Source organism: Geotrypetes seraphini, chromosome 3 (assembly GCF_902459505.1).
Source record: "Geotrypetes seraphini chromosome 3, aGeoSer1.1, whole genome shotgun sequence".
Taxonomy (NCBI): Eukaryota; Metazoa; Chordata; class Amphibia; order Gymnophiona; family Dermophiidae; genus Geotrypetes; species Geotrypetes seraphini.
Genome location: NC_047086.1, coordinates 291294445 through 291312502, shown reverse-complemented (window position 1 = coordinate 291312502; position 18058 = coordinate 291294445). Strand labels below are relative to the sequence as shown.

The 18058-nt window shown below is 42.8% G+C and overlaps 1 protein-coding gene across 1 annotated transcript in view; it reads left to right on the top strand.

Annotated features, from left to right (window-relative positions):
• The first annotated feature begins 1265 nt into the window (after positions 1 to 1265).
• OPN3 (opsin 3) overlaps positions 1266 to 18058 on the top strand; it is a 52151-nt gene continuing 35358 nt past the window's right edge. The window contains exon 1 of the mRNA XM_033935518.1: positions 1266 to 2209. Coding sequence (XP_033791409.1) covers positions 1876 to 2209 — 334 coding nt within the window. The 5' untranslated portion in view covers positions 1266 to 1875. The remainder of the gene's footprint in view (positions 2210 to 18058) is intronic.

The window sequence follows — 18058 nt, the reverse complement described above, 5'->3', positions numbered from 1 at the left end:
TCCCCCCAAAATTACATCAGCTTGCGTAGAGAAATCGCTGATTCCAAGCGTTTACAGAGAAAAATCGCTGATTCCCAGCACGTTCTTCACCGTGTTTTGCCTCTCCTTCAGGAACAGGCCAGGTCTCCCACCATGTTATTCGCGGTTTCACCATATTCACGATGGTTTTTTAATAGAAAACAGCGAATAACATATGAAAAAGTTATTTGCGGTTTTTCTGTATTTGCGGTTCTGTTAATCCCCTATCACAGCGAATGCGGAGGGAGAAGTGTACTCTTGTCTCTCCTTGAGCATCAGCCTCCATAGAGAGCCCAGTACGGGAAGAGAGATTGCAGGTCTGGATGAAAGTGTGTGCAGCCACGAACAACAATTTCAGTAAATACACACCTAAATAAAGTCAGTTCTGATGTGAAACCATATCAGTCACCCTTCAGAAATGTGCCATTAAAAAAAAGACTATTGACTAGTAATTTGTAAAAACCCCGAGGCTAGTCTAAAATCCAACTTTATAGTAGGATGGACTTTTAACAAACACTTATAAAGTATGATTCTCATAAATGTCCTACCTGGGGAAAAAATGCTGCTTCACAGCCATCTGTACTGTCTATAGATGGTTTCCTTTTAAATGGTTCATATAGTTGGGGGGGGGGGGGTCTTTGTTTTGGGGTTTTTAATAATCATTGACAATAATCGAGACGTTCAAGTATCTTACGGGCTGCATCGAGGCGGAGGAAGATATCTTCTTTTTCAAGGGTCCCACGACAACAAGAGGGCATCCGTTGAAAATCAGGGGCGGGAAACTACGAGGTGACACCAGGAAATTCTTTTTCACTGAAAGAGTGGTTGATCGCTGGAATAGTCTTCCACTACAGGTGATTGAGGCCAGCAGCGTGCCTGATTTTAAGGCCAAATGGGATCGGCACATGGGATCTATTCACAGGGCAAAGGTAGGGGAGGGACATTAAGGTGGGCAGACTAGATGGGCCGTGGGCCCTTATCTGCCGTCTATTTCTATGTTTCTATGAATGATAAGCAGCTGATGGGAACAGCCTGTGGCCACAAAGGCTTGCAAAACACCCAAAGCAAGGCACCATGATTTCAACTACAGTACTGAGATTTCAGGAGGAGGAGGAGGAGCCACCTCAGGATCCAAGTTGATCACAGAGCGAGCCTGTCACCGCAGTGAGGAATTTGTAGCCTTTTACTCCAGTCTCAGGAGTGTGGGCGGCAAAGTTAAAACAGGCGCCCCTCCCCCCCCAGTGAGGCAAAACCTGTATCTCCAAGTCAGCGCTGGGGCTCACCGCAGAGGGCAAGGGGGAATCCTGAAAAGCCGTCCATTACCAAGTTTGACTAGACCCAAAGCTTTACTAAACCCAAGATCTCCGACCCTCGCTAGGAAGCTTGAGCCTAGATCCCGGCAGCCACTTCCCATTTCTGAGGACGAAAAAAAAAAAAGCACATGGGAGGAAGAACTTGCCTGATAAAATCGGACAGATCTGCCAAAAATCACTGAGATGTCTGCAGCGACGTCTGTTCTCAAGCTCCAGCCATTCCGGCGGCAGTAGGAAGGCAGAGCGGGATCCGGAGGGGCTGAGAAAAATCCGGATCGCCACAGATCGGACACGTTGCTGCTCAGCTCTGTGCCCTCCTCTTTTCTGTTATCTTCTGACTCTGCTCTCCTTCCTTTCATTTCTTTAGTCTCCTAGCGGGTTTCTCTCACTGCTTCTCGTTGAAGCTATTCATTTTCTCTCCACAAGTCTCTAAATCTTTCTCCTTCTTCCACCCCCCAAGAGCTTACCTTGCTGCTCCGGCATGTGAGATTGGGGCGACTCCCTTTCCCCCCCCCCCACTCCCCAACTCCAGTCCGGCTCAGTTATGCAGCAGGGGGGGAACAGCACCACCGTGGCCCAGCCCTGGCCCCCTGAGCGCAGCGAGCAGCTCTTCAGCCCGGGCACCTACCAGCTCCTGGCTCTGGCCGTGGCTACCATCGGCGTCCTGGGCTTGTGCAACAACCTGCTGGTGCTGGTGCTCTACTCCAGATTCAAGGGGCTGAGGACGCCCACCAACCTCCTGCTGCTGAACATCAGCCTCAGCCACCTGCTGGTGTCCCTCTTCGGGGTCACCTTCACCTTCGTGTCCTGCAGGAGGAGGCGCTGGGTCTGGGACAAGGCGGGATGCGTTTGGGACGGATTTAACAGCAGCCTTTTCGGTAAGCTCTGCTATAGCACTGCAGGTGGGGGAGGGTGAATTCATGGTTGAGGGTTTCTATGTCTTCAATAGGGCCAGGGTCTCACCCCTCCCCCATGGAATTCCCGAGTTGGTAATCTAGACCAGTGGTTCCCAACCCTATCCTGGAGGACCACCAGCCCGTCGTGTTTATGGGATAACCCCAATGAATATGCATGAGAGAGATTTGCATATAATGGAGGTGGCAGGCATTCAAATCTACTCCATGCATATTCATTAGGGCTAGCCTGAAAACCTGGCTGGTGATCCTCCAGGACAGGGTTGGGAACCACTGATCTAGACTGTCCTTTAATTTAGCCCAAAGGGCCAGAAGCGGTGCTGCCTTGGAAAGTCATTGCATGTTAAAGCAAGAACATTTTTCATGTGAGATAACTTTTATCACCTTGATTTGAGGATTTTGGCTGAGAGGGTGAGAGAGAGAGATCGACAAAGCTAGGCACTTTGATGGCCCCCTTGAGTCTGACTTTCCTCTTTCCTTGATCAGATGTGTCTTCTGCCTTTCCACTGCCTAATGAGAAATTCAACGTTGCTATAGAGAAAGTAGGATCTTTTGAAACCAAAAAGAAAAAAGCCTGAAGAATAGAAAGGAAAAAAAAAAAAAAAAAGAGAATACCAAGTGGAAATATGTAATTGCCAGTTGGGTAACACTGCAAGGAAAGTGTGTGTTTTTAGTGCAAAAAGGATGTCTAACAAATCTTTTATTCTGTCAATGAATGCATTAAAAGTGAATTAAATGAGTTAGTTATCTGTTATGTGGGTTATACCTTGATGATACCAGTAAGTAATAGGAGGGGGTCCTGGAAAGTTCTCAGTTCAACCAAGAAGAGAATTAAATGCATATCGTTCAATCAATGATCTGAAACAATGCCCCCCACTGGTAGAATTTTGCTTCTGCAAATTGGCAGTTAACGGGAAGGGGTAAAACATGGATCTCACGGACCTCGCGGATCTAAAACCGCACATCCTTAAAAATGTGAGGTCCGTGCATTGACAAGTCCGACCGCTTTCCCTGCATGCACGGCTCAGGCCCCAGGCTCTGCCTTCCCTAATGGCTAAGGAGGGAGGAGGCGCACCATGGCTTTTGCTAATTAGCCCGATCGTCCCTTCCTCCAGATCTCTCCCTCCGCACCGATTCTGAGAGCCCCCGCGATATGACACTGGATGGCAAATAGCTGGGTTTGGGGGGGGGGGGGGGTTATAAAATGTGTGCAAAGGTCTGCAGTGCATCTGACCTCACAGATCTGAAATGCACATCCTTACAAATCTGAGGTCCGCACCACTTTTAGTCTCTGGCTCTGACAGACCTCTATGACATTTTAGTTGCTGACGTATCCTAATGCTTTTCCTTCCCTATGCTGAGACTAAAAGTCCACAAACTTTTCCACAAAAGTTTTGATTGTGAGTCGGATGACAACGGCGGCCTCGGGAGACCCTTGAGACAGTACGTTTGTACGAAACATGTCGGGTCTGGCTCCCAGGTCAAGCTGTGTGGGTTAAAAGCTAAGTATACCCATAACTTGTTTTATATATATAAAAAATGAGATACATGTGAAAAAAAGTTATAAAATAGAAAAAAAAGGAAAAAATTGTTTAAAATTGTCACAGCATTTAGTTAGTTAATAATACCGATGATGAGTTACCACGTAAAGCTCCCGTTGTTTTGAAGTGAACATAGCGGTGGAGTGGTGGGGCTGAGGTATTTAAGAGGAATTATTTACTCTTTGGATATCCAACCATGTTTGTTGCTATTATTCTCTAAGGAAGGTTGGAATTAGGCACAATATTAAAATACACTGGTATTACACTAAGAGACTAAAAGTGGCACAGACCTCAGGGCAAAAGTTTTGCCGCTAGTCTCACCATAGGGAGGGAAAAGCATTAGGATCCGTCAGAGCCAGAAATTACAAGTGGCACGGATCTCAGATTTTTAAGGATGTGCGGTTTTAGATCCGTGTTTTACCCCTTCCCGCAGTTAACGAAATAAGATCACACTCTTTTCAGCTACAGTGGCAAAATAACGCTCAGAATTTAGAAAGTCCGATGGTTGAGCAGAAAACTTTTCAGCACCCACTGGTAATAATAATCATAGCAGAAAAACAAACAAACATAAACAATATACCAGAATACATGCTTATAAGGGAAATCCTTTGCCTTTGTATCACAGCTCCCTTGCTTCAATTCCAAGATTTTTGATTCCAAGGTGAAAAAGATGGAAGCAACTAATGTTCACATTTATTTGTTGCTAATGAGATCGTATTCTGTTGATTTCCAAAAATACTAAAAATGTTGGCAACATGGAATTCAATGACCAAAATGTAGAATTTTACTGAAGCCTCCTTTAGGCCAGGGGCTCTCAACCCAGCCGTTTGGGTTTTCACAATGAATATACATAAGTGGGATTTGCGCGGGTTTAGCGTGCGCTCAAATTCTGCATGCGCTAAAAACGCTATCGCTGCTTAGTAAAAGGAGCCCCATGTGTGGAAATCTCTCTCACGCAGAGTCATTGTGGATATCTTGAAAGCCTGACTAGCTGGGTGTGCCCCAAAGATTGGGTTGGAAAGCTCTGCTTTAGGCCATCAAGATGACGGACTACATTTTTTTTGCAAGTAGGGCTTTGTGTGAAAACGCCCACAATATACTAAAGCATGTTTCATGTTTATTAAAATTTGATGCAAATGCTTATAACATAGTTTCAAAGCGAATTACAACTATAAAAAAGAGTAAGAGGAACATTAACACACATACGTTAATAAAAATAGACAGACTTACAGACAACAATGGGAGAGGGGGTGGAACTCCAACATTTTAGAAAAAGATAACAATGAAGGATCACATAATAGGGAGGGGCTAAAAGCAGAAGCAAAAATGTTTAAAAAAAACAGAAAATTGACAAAAATGAATTTGATTGGTGAATTTTAATTTTCAAAATCATCTTTAAAAAGCAATGTTTTTTTAAAAAAAACTTTTAAACTTATCTAGAGCAGCTTCTCCACTAATATATCCAGGCAAAGAATTCCATAATTGAGGTGGCAGCTACTGAAAATATTTCTGCTCGTCTCATGCCGATAATTTTAAGAGATGGTACTGAGAAAAGGGCCATCTCTGCAAAAGCTGCAGCAGAAAGTGTCATGCTGCTCCCTGTGACCCTGGGCAAGTCACTTAATCCTCCGCTGAACGTGGTTATATAATTAGAAAAAGGCAGTATACAAGTCCAAATACCTTTCCCTCCCCTTCTCCCCCCCCCTTTTTTTACAAATGCCTTTTCCATTGGCTAAAGCTGCGCAGGGCTACTCAATTCTGATTCTTGAAGTCCACAGGCAGGCCAGATTTTTCTTGAATATGCATGAGAGATATTTGCATACCAAGGAGGCAGTGTATGCAGATGTCTGTCAAGTATATTCATTGTCGATATTCTGAAAACCTGGCCTGCCTTTGGATCTCAAGGACATGAATTGAGTAGTCCTGGGCTAAGGCCATTTTTTGCCACATGGCTGATTTTATTTATTTTTTTATTTTTTTAAAAAATGGGCATTTGCTAATGTTGTCATAGGGCTCCTTTTACTAAGGTGCGTTAAGGCCTTAACGCGCGGAATAGTGCGCGCTAAAATGCCGTGCGCGCTAGACCTTAACGCCAGCATTGAGCTGGCATTATTCTAGAAGCGTACCAAGCGATTTAGCGTGCGGTAATTTTGTGCATGCGCCAAAAACGCTAGCGCACCTTAGTAAAAAGAGCTGTTTTAAAAAATTATCCCATGAACATTTACCACCGCCGATTTTGTAGGCAGTAAGGCCTGGATTCTCTAAACGGCTCGGTTGTAGACGGCCACCTTAAAAGCGTCCGCCAATCATGCGTCAATCATGCGTTTAAAGAATCACGCCTCTGGCAAAGGTAGGCACCGGAAATGTAAGCCAGGGTTTTCAAGACCTCCATTTTCAGTGCCTATCTTTGACGTGAATTGTGCCTACAGAGGTGCCTATTGCCACCTCCGGTGTTAGCCATGCTTTAAATGGTGTTCGGTGCCAGTAGACACCTGAAGGGGCATGATTCCGGCGTCGTACTTGTAGGCACCTGGAAATATCTTTTAAAAGACCTTTTAAATGGCGTTTCCCCCTACTGGTGCCTAAGTTGTGGTGCCATTTATAGATTTATTAAACGGTATCTAGCGATGCGTAACTCTGCATGATTGTCAATCAACAGCTAAGTGTTCTTTAAAGCATCACATCTAGCGGGTGCCTAGGCATGCTTAGGCATTGCTAGGAGTCCTTGTGGTAGGCGCCGGTATATTAGGCCAAGGTTTTGCTGGCCTATTTTACCGGCGTCTAAGTCAACCTTGCCTATTCTCTGCCCTTAACTGTACCTACTTTTCAGGTAGGCATTGTTAGGCATCAGAGGGCGCTTCGACTTAGGCCTCGCTGACCACCACACGGATATCTGCATTTGACCAAAATTTAGTGTGTGGTGTAGTGGTTAGAGCCACAGCCTCAGCAGCCCTGAGGTTGTGGGTTCATATCCCATGCTGCTCCTTGTGACCCTGGGCAAGTCGCTTAATCCCCCATTGCCCCAGGTACATTAGATTGTGAGCCCACCAGGACAGATAGGGAAAAATGCTTGAGTACCTGAATGTAAACCACTTGGACCAGTGGTCTCAAACTCAAACCCTTAGCCGGGCCACATTTTGGGATTTGTAGGTACTTGGAGGGCCTCAGAAAAAATAGTTAATGTCTTATTAAAGAAATGACAATTTTGCATGAGGTAAAACTCTTTATAGTTTATAAATCTTTCCTTTTGGCTAAGTCTTAATAATAATATTGTAATTTATAGCTAGAGAGATATATGATCAAGAAACTGTTTTATTTTACTTTTGTGATTATGATAAACATAACGAGGGCTGCATGTGGCCCCCGGGCCGCGAGTTTGAGACCACTGACTTAGACTATAAGTGGAATATAAATACTTACAGAAATCAGTTTTTAATGATGAGGTCAATTACTATGCCAATTAAACCAATTAGAAACAATTAGGTTGCACGCAGAACTAAGTTAGGCATCTGTGATTAGGGCACCCAGCAGGGCTCACACAGTATCCCTGTGCTAACCAACTAGCATGCGATAATATAGATAGGCTAACTGATGAGCACAGGAAAGCCCACTCCACCCATAACAACACCCTCCAGTGTGCAGTTAGTGCAGGCACATATTGGAGTTACTGCAGGATGCTTGAGGATGTCCTCTGGTAGAGGAAGGGGCGCCACTGCCCCGGGCACCTCTCATCCTCGCTATGCCACTGTCCAGGGTTCAAAAAGGTGCTCATGAATTCCCCAGTGGTTGCTGTCCCCCCCCCCTCCCTTAAAGGTGAAACTGGAAAGGAATACCAGGCTCTATGACAGCCTCAGGACAATTTAGGCTTAACCTCCTCTAGCTATGCAGATGACATCACCATTCTACTTCCTTATGACCAACCAACATCCTCCATGACAGACACACTACACAGGACATTTGAAGCAGTAGCAACATGGATGAAAAATCACAAACTGAAACTGAACCTGAACCCAGACAAGACAAAATTCATTCTCCTCGAAAATAATAAAACCCCAACCATAACAAATCTAGTAATAAACTCAATCACATACCCCATATAAACCCACTCTAAAACTTCTAGGAATGATGATAGACCAGTGGTCTCAAACTCAAACCCTTTGTGGGGCCATATTTTGGATTTGTAGGTACTTGGAGGGCAGCAGAAAAAATAGTTAATGTCTTATTAAAGAAATGACAATTTTGCATGAGGTAAAACTGTTTATAGTTTATATAAGACATTAACTATTTTTTCTGCGGCCCTCCAAGTACTCTATTTTTTCTGCAGCTGTCACATTTAAAGTTTAATATATTTTCTTCCTCAAAACTGACACATTTCAATCACTATATTGAAAATAAAATCATTTTCCCTACCTTTGTTGGCTGGTAACCTTATTTTTCTGTGCTTTTAACTATGTTTCCAGGACCTTCTTGTCCTTTGACTGTTTTTCTCTCCGTCTTCACTTTCTGCCTTGCATCCATCTTTGGCATTAACTTAATATTCAATTTTTCTGCTTTCTTTTCAAAATCTACGTTTCCATGTCTTCCCTTCCTATGTCTCTCTTCTTCCGTTCTATTTCCATGGTCTGACATCTCTTTCCTTCCTTTCTCTCCCTCCCTCCTTCCTTCCTTTCCCCTAGTCTGGCATCTGTCTCCTTCCCTCCCCCATGCCCTGGCATCTCTCCCTCCCCCTCCATGGTCTGGTATTTCCTTTCCTTCCCTCACTCCCATGAACATGGCATCTCTTGTTCCTCTCCTCTCCCTTCCCTCTCTTTCCCCAAGGATCCTCTGCGTCCCCACCCGTCCCCGCCAGGATCCTCTCCGTCCCCACCCGTCCCCATCAAGATCCTCTCCATCCCCACCCATCCCCGCAAGGAATTACCTCCATCCTCGCCTGTCCCCATAAAAATCAGCAATTACTTCTGACAGGATCATCAATTCCAGTTTCTTTTGTGTTTGTGCTGCTGTTTTCCTTGTGGAATCTCTTTGGTGGAACCCTTTTTTGTTTTCTGTTCAGGTAATTAACTTATAAACCCCCTCTTTTACTAAGGCTGACATGTCCATTATATTATATGGACAAACCCTGCTTCCAAAGCCTTCCATCCCCATGGGAGTCCCGTGGGCCAGAGGGGGGTCCCCGTGGGAGTCCCATGGGATTGGGGGGATTCCCGGGATTCCCACGATCCCCGTTCCCGTGCAGACCTCTACCGTAAACCTGGAGACCCAGTTTCAGCTCCCCTTTCAGCTCTCTTCTCCCCCCCACTCTAAATATAAGCCCTCCAGAAACAGATTCCCCCTGATTCTATATACTGCGTCCTTCTGTGCGCATTGCAAACCATGCCGATAACTGCCAATTAACAAGCAATTATTGACACCAAATAGAATTTACGTGCACAACTTTCTAAGCGTATTCTATAAAGTGCAAATTCTGCTGAGCAGATCTCAAAAGGAGAGACACGGATGGATCATGGGCATTCCTAAGTTAGGTGCATTATTACAGAATAAGCCCTATCCAAGCACTACTTAGGTGCAGGCATTTAGGCCTGGTTCTTGCTGGCATAAAGGTTAGTCACATGGACGGGCGCTACACTTGATTCTATAAACCATGCCTATCTCCAGATGCAATTTATAGAATAGCAGAAGGGGACAGATTCTATAAATGGTGCCTATCCCAAAGTAAGCATGCTATGAATCAACACAGAAAAGTGCATTCTGTTTTATTGCGCTATTTCTTTGGAACAGTCTTCCTTTGAGTATTAGATCTGAACAATCATTTAAAAAATTCAAAGTTGTGCTTAAGACTCATTTTTGTAATCTTTTGTTTCAATTGATTCCACTTTAGTTTGCTTCTGGGGATGGATGAACTGGAACAGCAGATTTGCCTATGAATGAATGTTTCTTGTATGACTGATTTTCTTTCCTATTGGCATATGGCATTCGCTTTTCTGTTTTTCAGGATTATTAATTGTTTGTACATTGCTTTGATTTTTGTCTAAAAAAGTGATTTATTAAATTTGAATACATATAAACCTAGGTTTGGATTGAGATTTTCTAACATTGCAGAATATTTTTTAAAAATCTATTGAAAGTATCATTATAAATGCCGCCTTCTTCTTGTCATGACCGGGATAGTCATGCAGGTGGTAACCCGAAATTGGAAGAACTATGACCGCCTAAATTTTCCTTTCTGGTGGGAAATTTTGTGCTCCAGCTATAGATATAAAAAAATGAATGCTGATAGTTTAGGGCACAGTAATTTATTTAAGCTGGTTTGGGGGCCATTGACATCATATATTACCTCATTAAAGTAGGTCTTTGATTATGAGTCAGTTTTGGTTTATTTTGGTATACATCCAGTAAAGGGGGGGGGGGGGCTATTTCTGTCCTAATTTACTTTTTAGTATGTCCACCTGGGGTGGGAGGAGGGTGGAAGGATATTTTTAATCTGAATGAGGTAAGGTTATTGGGATAGTCTATGTTTCTGTGTTTTATTGGATAATCATTGGGTGGGGGGGGGGGAGAAAATGGTTGGTTATGCATATTTGTAAGTTGAATGTGCTTTTATTAACTTATTATATGATATATATTTGTGTATTGCACTTTTGAAGTTTAGAAAATCAATAAAGAATAAAAATTAAAAAAAAGAAAGTATCCATTGCTAGTAACTTGAATGAGAATGGTCACAAGATACTTTACCAGATCGATTTAGGACAGTGTCTCTCAAACCTTTTTAGCTCTGGCATACTAAACAGATCAAATGTTTTTTGCAACACATTATAATTGAAATTATAAAACTGCAAAGCCAAAAAAAAATTAAATTTGAAAGTTAATTTGTTTAAAGCTTTTTAAGCTATGTTTGGGTAATTGTAACAACAGTGAAACTAAAGTAGATAGAATAAAATTGCTAATCAATTCAATGAACGTGCTTGTTGTTGAATGCAAATTAACTCAAAAGGCAGCTCGATAGTTGACAAGCAAACATGTATTTCATCATCCACCATCTGCAGGCATTCCCTTTTTGTCAATTTAATTTCTGTCAGAGCTGAAAATCCAAGTTTACAAAGATAAGAAGATCCAAAAAATAACAAAGCCTTGATTGCTTTGTTGCTCAGGTTAGGATAACTACTGCATAAAAAATAAAACTAAAATTACTTGCTGTTAGTTTTCAAGGACCAATCATGTAAAAGAATGATGCCTCTATAGGCGGTTGCATCCTTGCGCACACACTTATAACATTGACAGGCTCTTGCGTAAGCGACGTACATGTCATCTATTCTAGCGTATACTTATGAAGGGACTTTTAAAAAATAAAGTAAAATTCTGGAATCTCTTGTGGCACATCACTGTGCCATGGCACACAGTTTGAGAGACACTGATTTAGGATTTAGGTGAGAATGTGATGAATTAGGGACCTTTTATAATATCTAGTGGACAAGCACTAAAATAATGTTTAATGCTTAAAAGTATTTATATACCGCCTTTTGCTTTAATGTCAAAGCAGTTTACAAAGTTGAGCAGGGAAAAAAACGCCATTTTCTTAGGAGAAAAAGGAAAGAGAAGGAAAAGGGAGGACACATCATTGAACAGACAAACAAACTGACATATAGTAAAGAACTCCATAGTACACTCATTCCATTCAATGTAATAATTATTCTGGAAATGCTAGATGGCATAGATAGGATTTTAAAAGGGAGTCAGTCATCATGGAATTCTATGGACTTCAGGATGCTACAAGATTCTGCTCTTTCTATTTACCATTTCCTTCCATCCACTGGGTACCCTGTTGCAGTTGTTTGATTTGCAGTGTTGAATATGCTGACAACATCCAGCCGTTCTTGCTATTGCAGTCTGACTCACTCTGATGACTTATTTTCTTAGGATTTCTCAGCGTGTGAGTACTGTGAGTGACTGAATGCTGAGGCCTTTGGTGCTACCTGGTTTGTTCCTCTTAAATGCCCGTTCGGTCTGATTTGGTGTCCTCTCAGAGCTTTATAACTTAGGATAATTCTTGATGTACAAATCAAATCAAAGCTGTTGCACACTTTGCCTTTTATAAGCTTAGGCTGATGAGGCATCTGAAATATGCATTAACCCTGAGGGATATTAAGATTGTTCTTCAATCACTTCTCCTCACCACTGTTGATTTCTGTAACTAAAGTTATAGCTAACTTTATTTAGGTCTACCTAACTTGATTGATAAAGAGTTTTACAGTTAGTACGGAATGCAGCCACTAGCCCAGAGCTGGTCAAAGGAGATTTTTGCTCCCCCTGCAAAATACCAAAGTGACTCCCCAGCCATCACTTCCCCCCCACTCCTTCTCTATTCCCCCCTCCCCAGGGTCCCCAGAATGCCTTTTTTGTTGGTGTAGACACAGGCTCCATGCCAAGCTCTACCTTCAATTCCCACATCAATTTGCATTTAGTCAATTATATAGAAATATCCCCCTAATTCTATAACAGATTGCCTAAAGTTAGGTCCACGTGAACATGTATGTTATAAAATACTAGCACTTACATGCATATAATGCACACTTATATGCATAGCTTCTAACCTAGATTTGCTCACGCATACCATGTTTCCACAAAAATAAGACAATGTCTTATATTAATTTTGAGTCCAAAAAACGCACTAGGGCTTATTTTCGGGGTAGGTCTTATTTTTTTCATGTACAATGATCAGCTCTCCCTTCCTCTCCTTCATCCCAATTCTTCCTCTTTTGTTTCTCTCCCCCACATGTGCAGCATCTTTCCTCCCCCCTCTCACCTATCCCCTTGTGCCTTCCTTCTGCAGCATCTTTCTATCCCTCCCTCCCATCCCTCATGCAGCAAAACACATGCACAGCTTCTATCTCTCCCTTCCTCCCGTGCAGCAGAACCCTTGAGCAAGCATCTTTCTATCCCTCCCTCCCATCCCCCCCCCGTGAAGCTGAACCCCCACTGACCCTTCCATCTTTCCATCTCTCCCTCCCATCCGTACCCCTCCGACCCTTCCACCGCAGAGAATGACATACCTTCTAACACAGCACTGGCAGCATTTTAAACAGGCTGCTTCGCGGCCTTCTCCTGCTGGGGCCTTCCCTGTGCCGCATCGCGGATGACATCAAGGGGGGGTAGTGGTTTTATTTATTAAAACTTTATATCCTGCTTCATTCCAAAGTGGTGTAAATCAATACAAACACAACAACAACAAAAAAAACAAATATAAAAATAACAGAGAAGGTTTGTCCTGAAGTCCATCATTTCAACCATCCTGGACAAGTGTCTTTTCATCAACCGTCAAAATCAAGTCTGATTCTGTTCTCGATGAAGTTCTGTTGGCATTGTATTCCAAACCATGGGGCCAGTCACTGAATAACTTCGCTTACGCATTTATTCAAGTCAAACCTTCCAAATTGTTGGTACTAGTGATGTCTCTGGAGCCACATTCTGGTCATTTATTTTATTATTGACCTAACACGGCTCTGTTTCAGTATGTCTTTGTTTTTCTATGTTAGTAAATACAATGGGGTTGATATTCAGTCTGGGGAAGTTAGCCGAGCTGACTCGTATGTGGTCGCTGAGCCTGGATATTCAATGTTGGGCTGGTTTATTTTTGGACACTATAAACTTTGTTGGCTATGTCGATATTCAGCACTGGCTGACTAAGTATATAGTGGCTAAGGATAGACCAGCTATTTATGTGGCACAATTTGGCTGCTAAACATAGCCGATTAATGCATTAAATTTTGCAGATAACTGACTAAAGTCAAGCAATATACGAGTAGCTAACTAGCTACTATGAACCGGATTCTCAAACCAGCACTGTTGTCAGCAGCTGCCTTGAAAGCGACTGCTGATTGTGTGTCAATCACGCGACTGCGCCAATTACAGAATCATGCCTCTGGCAAAGACAGGTGCCAGAAATGTAGGTCAGAGTTTCCAGGCCTACATTTCTGGCGCCTACCTTTGATGTGAATCATGCTTCTGTAGACGCTTTAGGTTGCCTAATGCCACTTTCGGCATTTGCCACACCCAAAGTGGCATTAGAGGGCTTAAAGTACCTGCGGAGGTGAAATTCTAGTACCGACTTTTTTTGTAGGCACCTAGAAATTCAATTTAAAATGTTGTTTAATTTGTATTTTTTTTTTTTTACTGAACTTGGGTGCCCACCGGCACCAAAAACCAAGGCCATTTAGAGAATCCAGGCCTAAGTGCTAATACTCAGTGGTAATCTCATACTGAATGTGAGCTCTTAGCTAACTAAGTTAAATATCGCTGAATATCGGCCAGAATGTGTTCACAAACCGTAGCTTCTTACGAGTTGGTTGATCCAACAAAATACTCTGCTCCACAGTTCCAAATGGCATTGAAACAGAAAGTCTTCGCAAACTCACTCGTTCATGGTCTAAAAAAGTAAAGCCAAAAAAACTCAGATAGCAGGGGTTCATTGAATACAAAGGTGCTCAAAGGTTTGTTTTGCACAGACTTTTTCTTAGGTATATTACCATTCACTGCTATAAGTGACTATAGCATACTGTATTAGCACAGCATACAATAAACATCACAAATTGCCTACCCTGTGACTTTAGTCTCCAAAAAAAGACAAGCCAAGCACTTATGCAAATTTTTTAAAAAATGAGGCAAGAATGCTGAGACATTACATAAGGCTGCTTAGTGCTGCAGAAATGCCCCCCTTCGCAGTCCAGATTTACTGCTACCACTAAGCAAGGTCACATTCATTTGCAATAGACTTAAAATGTTGGCTGAAATATGTGAAAAAAAATGTCAAACTTTGAGCTTACCTTCCTACAGTTTTGTTGATCTTCTGCCTTCCTGTCCCCTTCCGACTATACAATACTAAGTGGAGTGAAACAGGTAAATGTGAATTGCTTGTTTATTCTTTTCAAAAATACAAGGTATCAGGGGCACGTAATGAAGGTACTAACAGCCCCTGTTCTACAAAGTTGCACAGTAACGGCCCCGAAGCCCATAGAGATTTAAAGGGCTTTGGGGCTGTTGCCGTGCGGCAGCCGCTAGTGTGGGGCTTTGTAGAAGAGGGGGTAAGTAGTAAATTTAAAATAAATCAAAGAAAATGTTCCTTTATGCAACATGTTATTAAACTCTGGAATTCATTGCTAGAGCATGTGGTAAAAGCAGTTAGCATAGCAAGGTTTAAAAATAAAAGGCTTGGACCATTTCTTAAAAGAAAAGTCTATAAGCCATTATTATAATGGACTTTGGAAAATCCAGTGCTTATTTCTAGGATAAGCAGCATAAAATCTGTTTTACTCATTTGAGATCTTTGCCAGGTATTTAGACCTGGATTGGTCACTGTTGGAAACAGGAAACTGGGCTGATGGACCTTTGGTCTGTCCCAGTATGGCGGTGCTTATGTTTTTATGTTCCAATTGGAAATTCATCTTCTAGCCACTTTTTCTCTCTGAGAGCTGAGTCCACTGTAAGTAGTGTCCGCCTCAAACCACACACATAAAACCAAATTTAAATTGCTCTGTGGCTCATTAATTTCATGCAGCCTAATAAGCTCATCTGGTGGTTAATTATTTTTGCTGGTGTAGTGTGGTATAGCACTAGTATTTGCATGATTAGCATTGAGAAGATAAAGGAGTCTTTAAAGTTTCTTTTGAGTTACAGTTTATGTTTTGTCTTTGTGCCAGAAAATTCCTTTTCCATGTTCAATAAGTTCTCCCCAAATTTCCAATCCTTTATTAAAAATGTCTGTTATCTTTACTTTACCACTGAGGCTTTTATACAATGGTTTCTTCAAAAAGGTAGGGATGGACATTCATTTGCAATGATCTGGGAAATGTCAACACGTTGCCAGAGGATGTGGTAGCAGCGATTAATGTGGCTGGGTTTAAAAAAGGTTTGGACAAGTTCCTGGAAGAAAAGTCCAGTCTGCTATTGAGATGAACATGGGGGAAACCACCGATATCAGTAGCATGGAACATTGCTGTTCTTTGGGATTTTGGAATCTTGCTACTCTTTGAGGTTCTAGAATGTTGCTATTATTTGGGTTTCTCATAATAACTTTGTGTTTATAAGAGGACTGATGATCCATTTACAAAATATGGTACAAGTCTGATGTCTCTGACCTAAGTTTTTCAATTATTTAGTAATAAGAGGTGTTTCATCCATATTATTGTGTGTAAGGAATTTTGTTGAAACCCCACTCTATTTATGTACATATTTTTTCAAGTATAACCTACCTTTGGTTGGTTACCTATATTATTGAATTATTGGATCATCTAGGGTAGTATTTCCCATTGAAGTTTGCGCATTATTTGGGTTTCTGGAAGGTACTTGTGACCTGGATTGGCCTCTGTGGAAACAGGATACTGGGCTAGACCATTGGTCTGACCCAGTATGGCTAATCTTATAGTCTTATGATATGGTCATATCCCATGTCATTTCATTTCATTACCAAATGAAAATGAGCAGAAAAAAAACACAAAAATTAATACTTAATTGTTTGTCAGTGATAGTGTGTACTCTTTCAAGAGAGTGTGCACTGTTTGCAAAGAAGGCAATCATGAAATATGCACCATGCAAATAACGTGTATTTTATCAGAATCATTTATGCGCACAAATGCGTACTTATGTGTGTAAAAGACTAAAATACTAACATCCATATGTATTGGGCTAGATTCACTAAGCAAACTGATCTTGTACCGATCAGTTTGCCACCCCTTTGCGACCCGATTTTTCTCCGACCCGATTCACTAACCTCTGTGCCGATCCAATTCTGATCCATGCATGCAAATGAGGGGAAACGGCATGCAAAGTAGGCAGGGACGTGATTCACTAAACAAAAATCTTGAACACCAACTGGGCTGACTGATCATCAAGAAGCGACTGCTGGGGACCAGTCACTCACATCTTTCCGACTGTATTGCCAGCCCTGCAGCCCTGATATAAACCTGCTCTCTGCCTCCCCGACTCTCTCTTTGCCTTCCCAGCTCTCCTGCTCTCTGCCTCCCCCGACTCTCCTACTCTCTGCCGCCCTTTCCTGGAATGTGAGCCTGTGGTTTTAACCCGCTTTAAACCCGCGGGTTAAAACCACGGGCTCGCACTGCAGGGAAGAGCAGCAGAGAGCAGGTGAGTTGAGGCCAGTTAAAAAAAAAACCCAAAACAGACAGCAAACACATGCGCAGACCATCTACAAAGTACATGGTCTGCGCTTGTTACCTAGCGATCCATATCGGCGGATGAGGGCGTGACTCTGAACACCCCCATTAGAATATTCTTGCTTCCTGAATCGATCAACCCTGCCTGGATCAGTCACGATCGGGCAGGTTAGTGAATCGGGTCCATTGTTAGTACTGAAATTCAAATAAGAAAGAGATAATACAAAGTCAGCATAATACTTATGAAATGCATAAGCATACATTAGAACATTCTAATAATAGCTTATCTTATAGCTGAGGGGCCAAGTGCAGATATTACTGGGGACAAGATGTAAGATTGTAAGCTCTTCTGAGCAGGGACCATCTATAAATGTAAAAATGTACCGTGCTGCGTTCGCCTTTCAGCATTATATAAGTGATAAGTAGTAGTAGTACAGAGTCCATTGGGATAAACAGATGGGAGGCTAAACTCAAGGCAAGTTGTTTGTACAGTTAAACAAGATATAAGGAACTGATTTAGGGCTACTTTCACTAACCTGTCTCTCCGTGTCCGATCCGTGGCCGATTCGCGGCAGGCCGACCAATTCATGAAGGGAGAATATTTAAATGGGGGCAATCGGAGGAACGCCCCCCCCCCCCACTGACCACCGACCATGCGCAGACCATCTCTTTGCCTGTCGATGGTCTACGCATGCTCTCTCCGTGCAAGACACTTTTGCAGGCGGGGGGGGGGAGAGGGGGGAGGGGTGTCAATCAGCCAGAACACGTGAATCTGACTAGGCCTTAACCCGCCCTGACTCTCCTGCCCTCTGCTGTCTTCCCTACAGTGCAAGCTAGCGGGTTTAAAGCGGGGCTGCACTGTGGCATGTTCTGGAACACGCCATAGTGCAGCCCCGCTTTAAACCCATGGGCTCGCACTGCAGGGAAGGTGGCAGAGATCCAGAGTTGGGGCAGCTGAGATAAGTCTGGGTGGCAGAGAGCAGGGGGAAGTGGAGATCGTGAGTTGAGTTTAGCAATGGAATTTTGGAACCAAGCAGGGCTGGAAGATCGGTGCAGAGCTCGGAGCAGAGAGCAGGGCAGGATCGGGATAGAGAGCAGGGCAAGATCGGGGC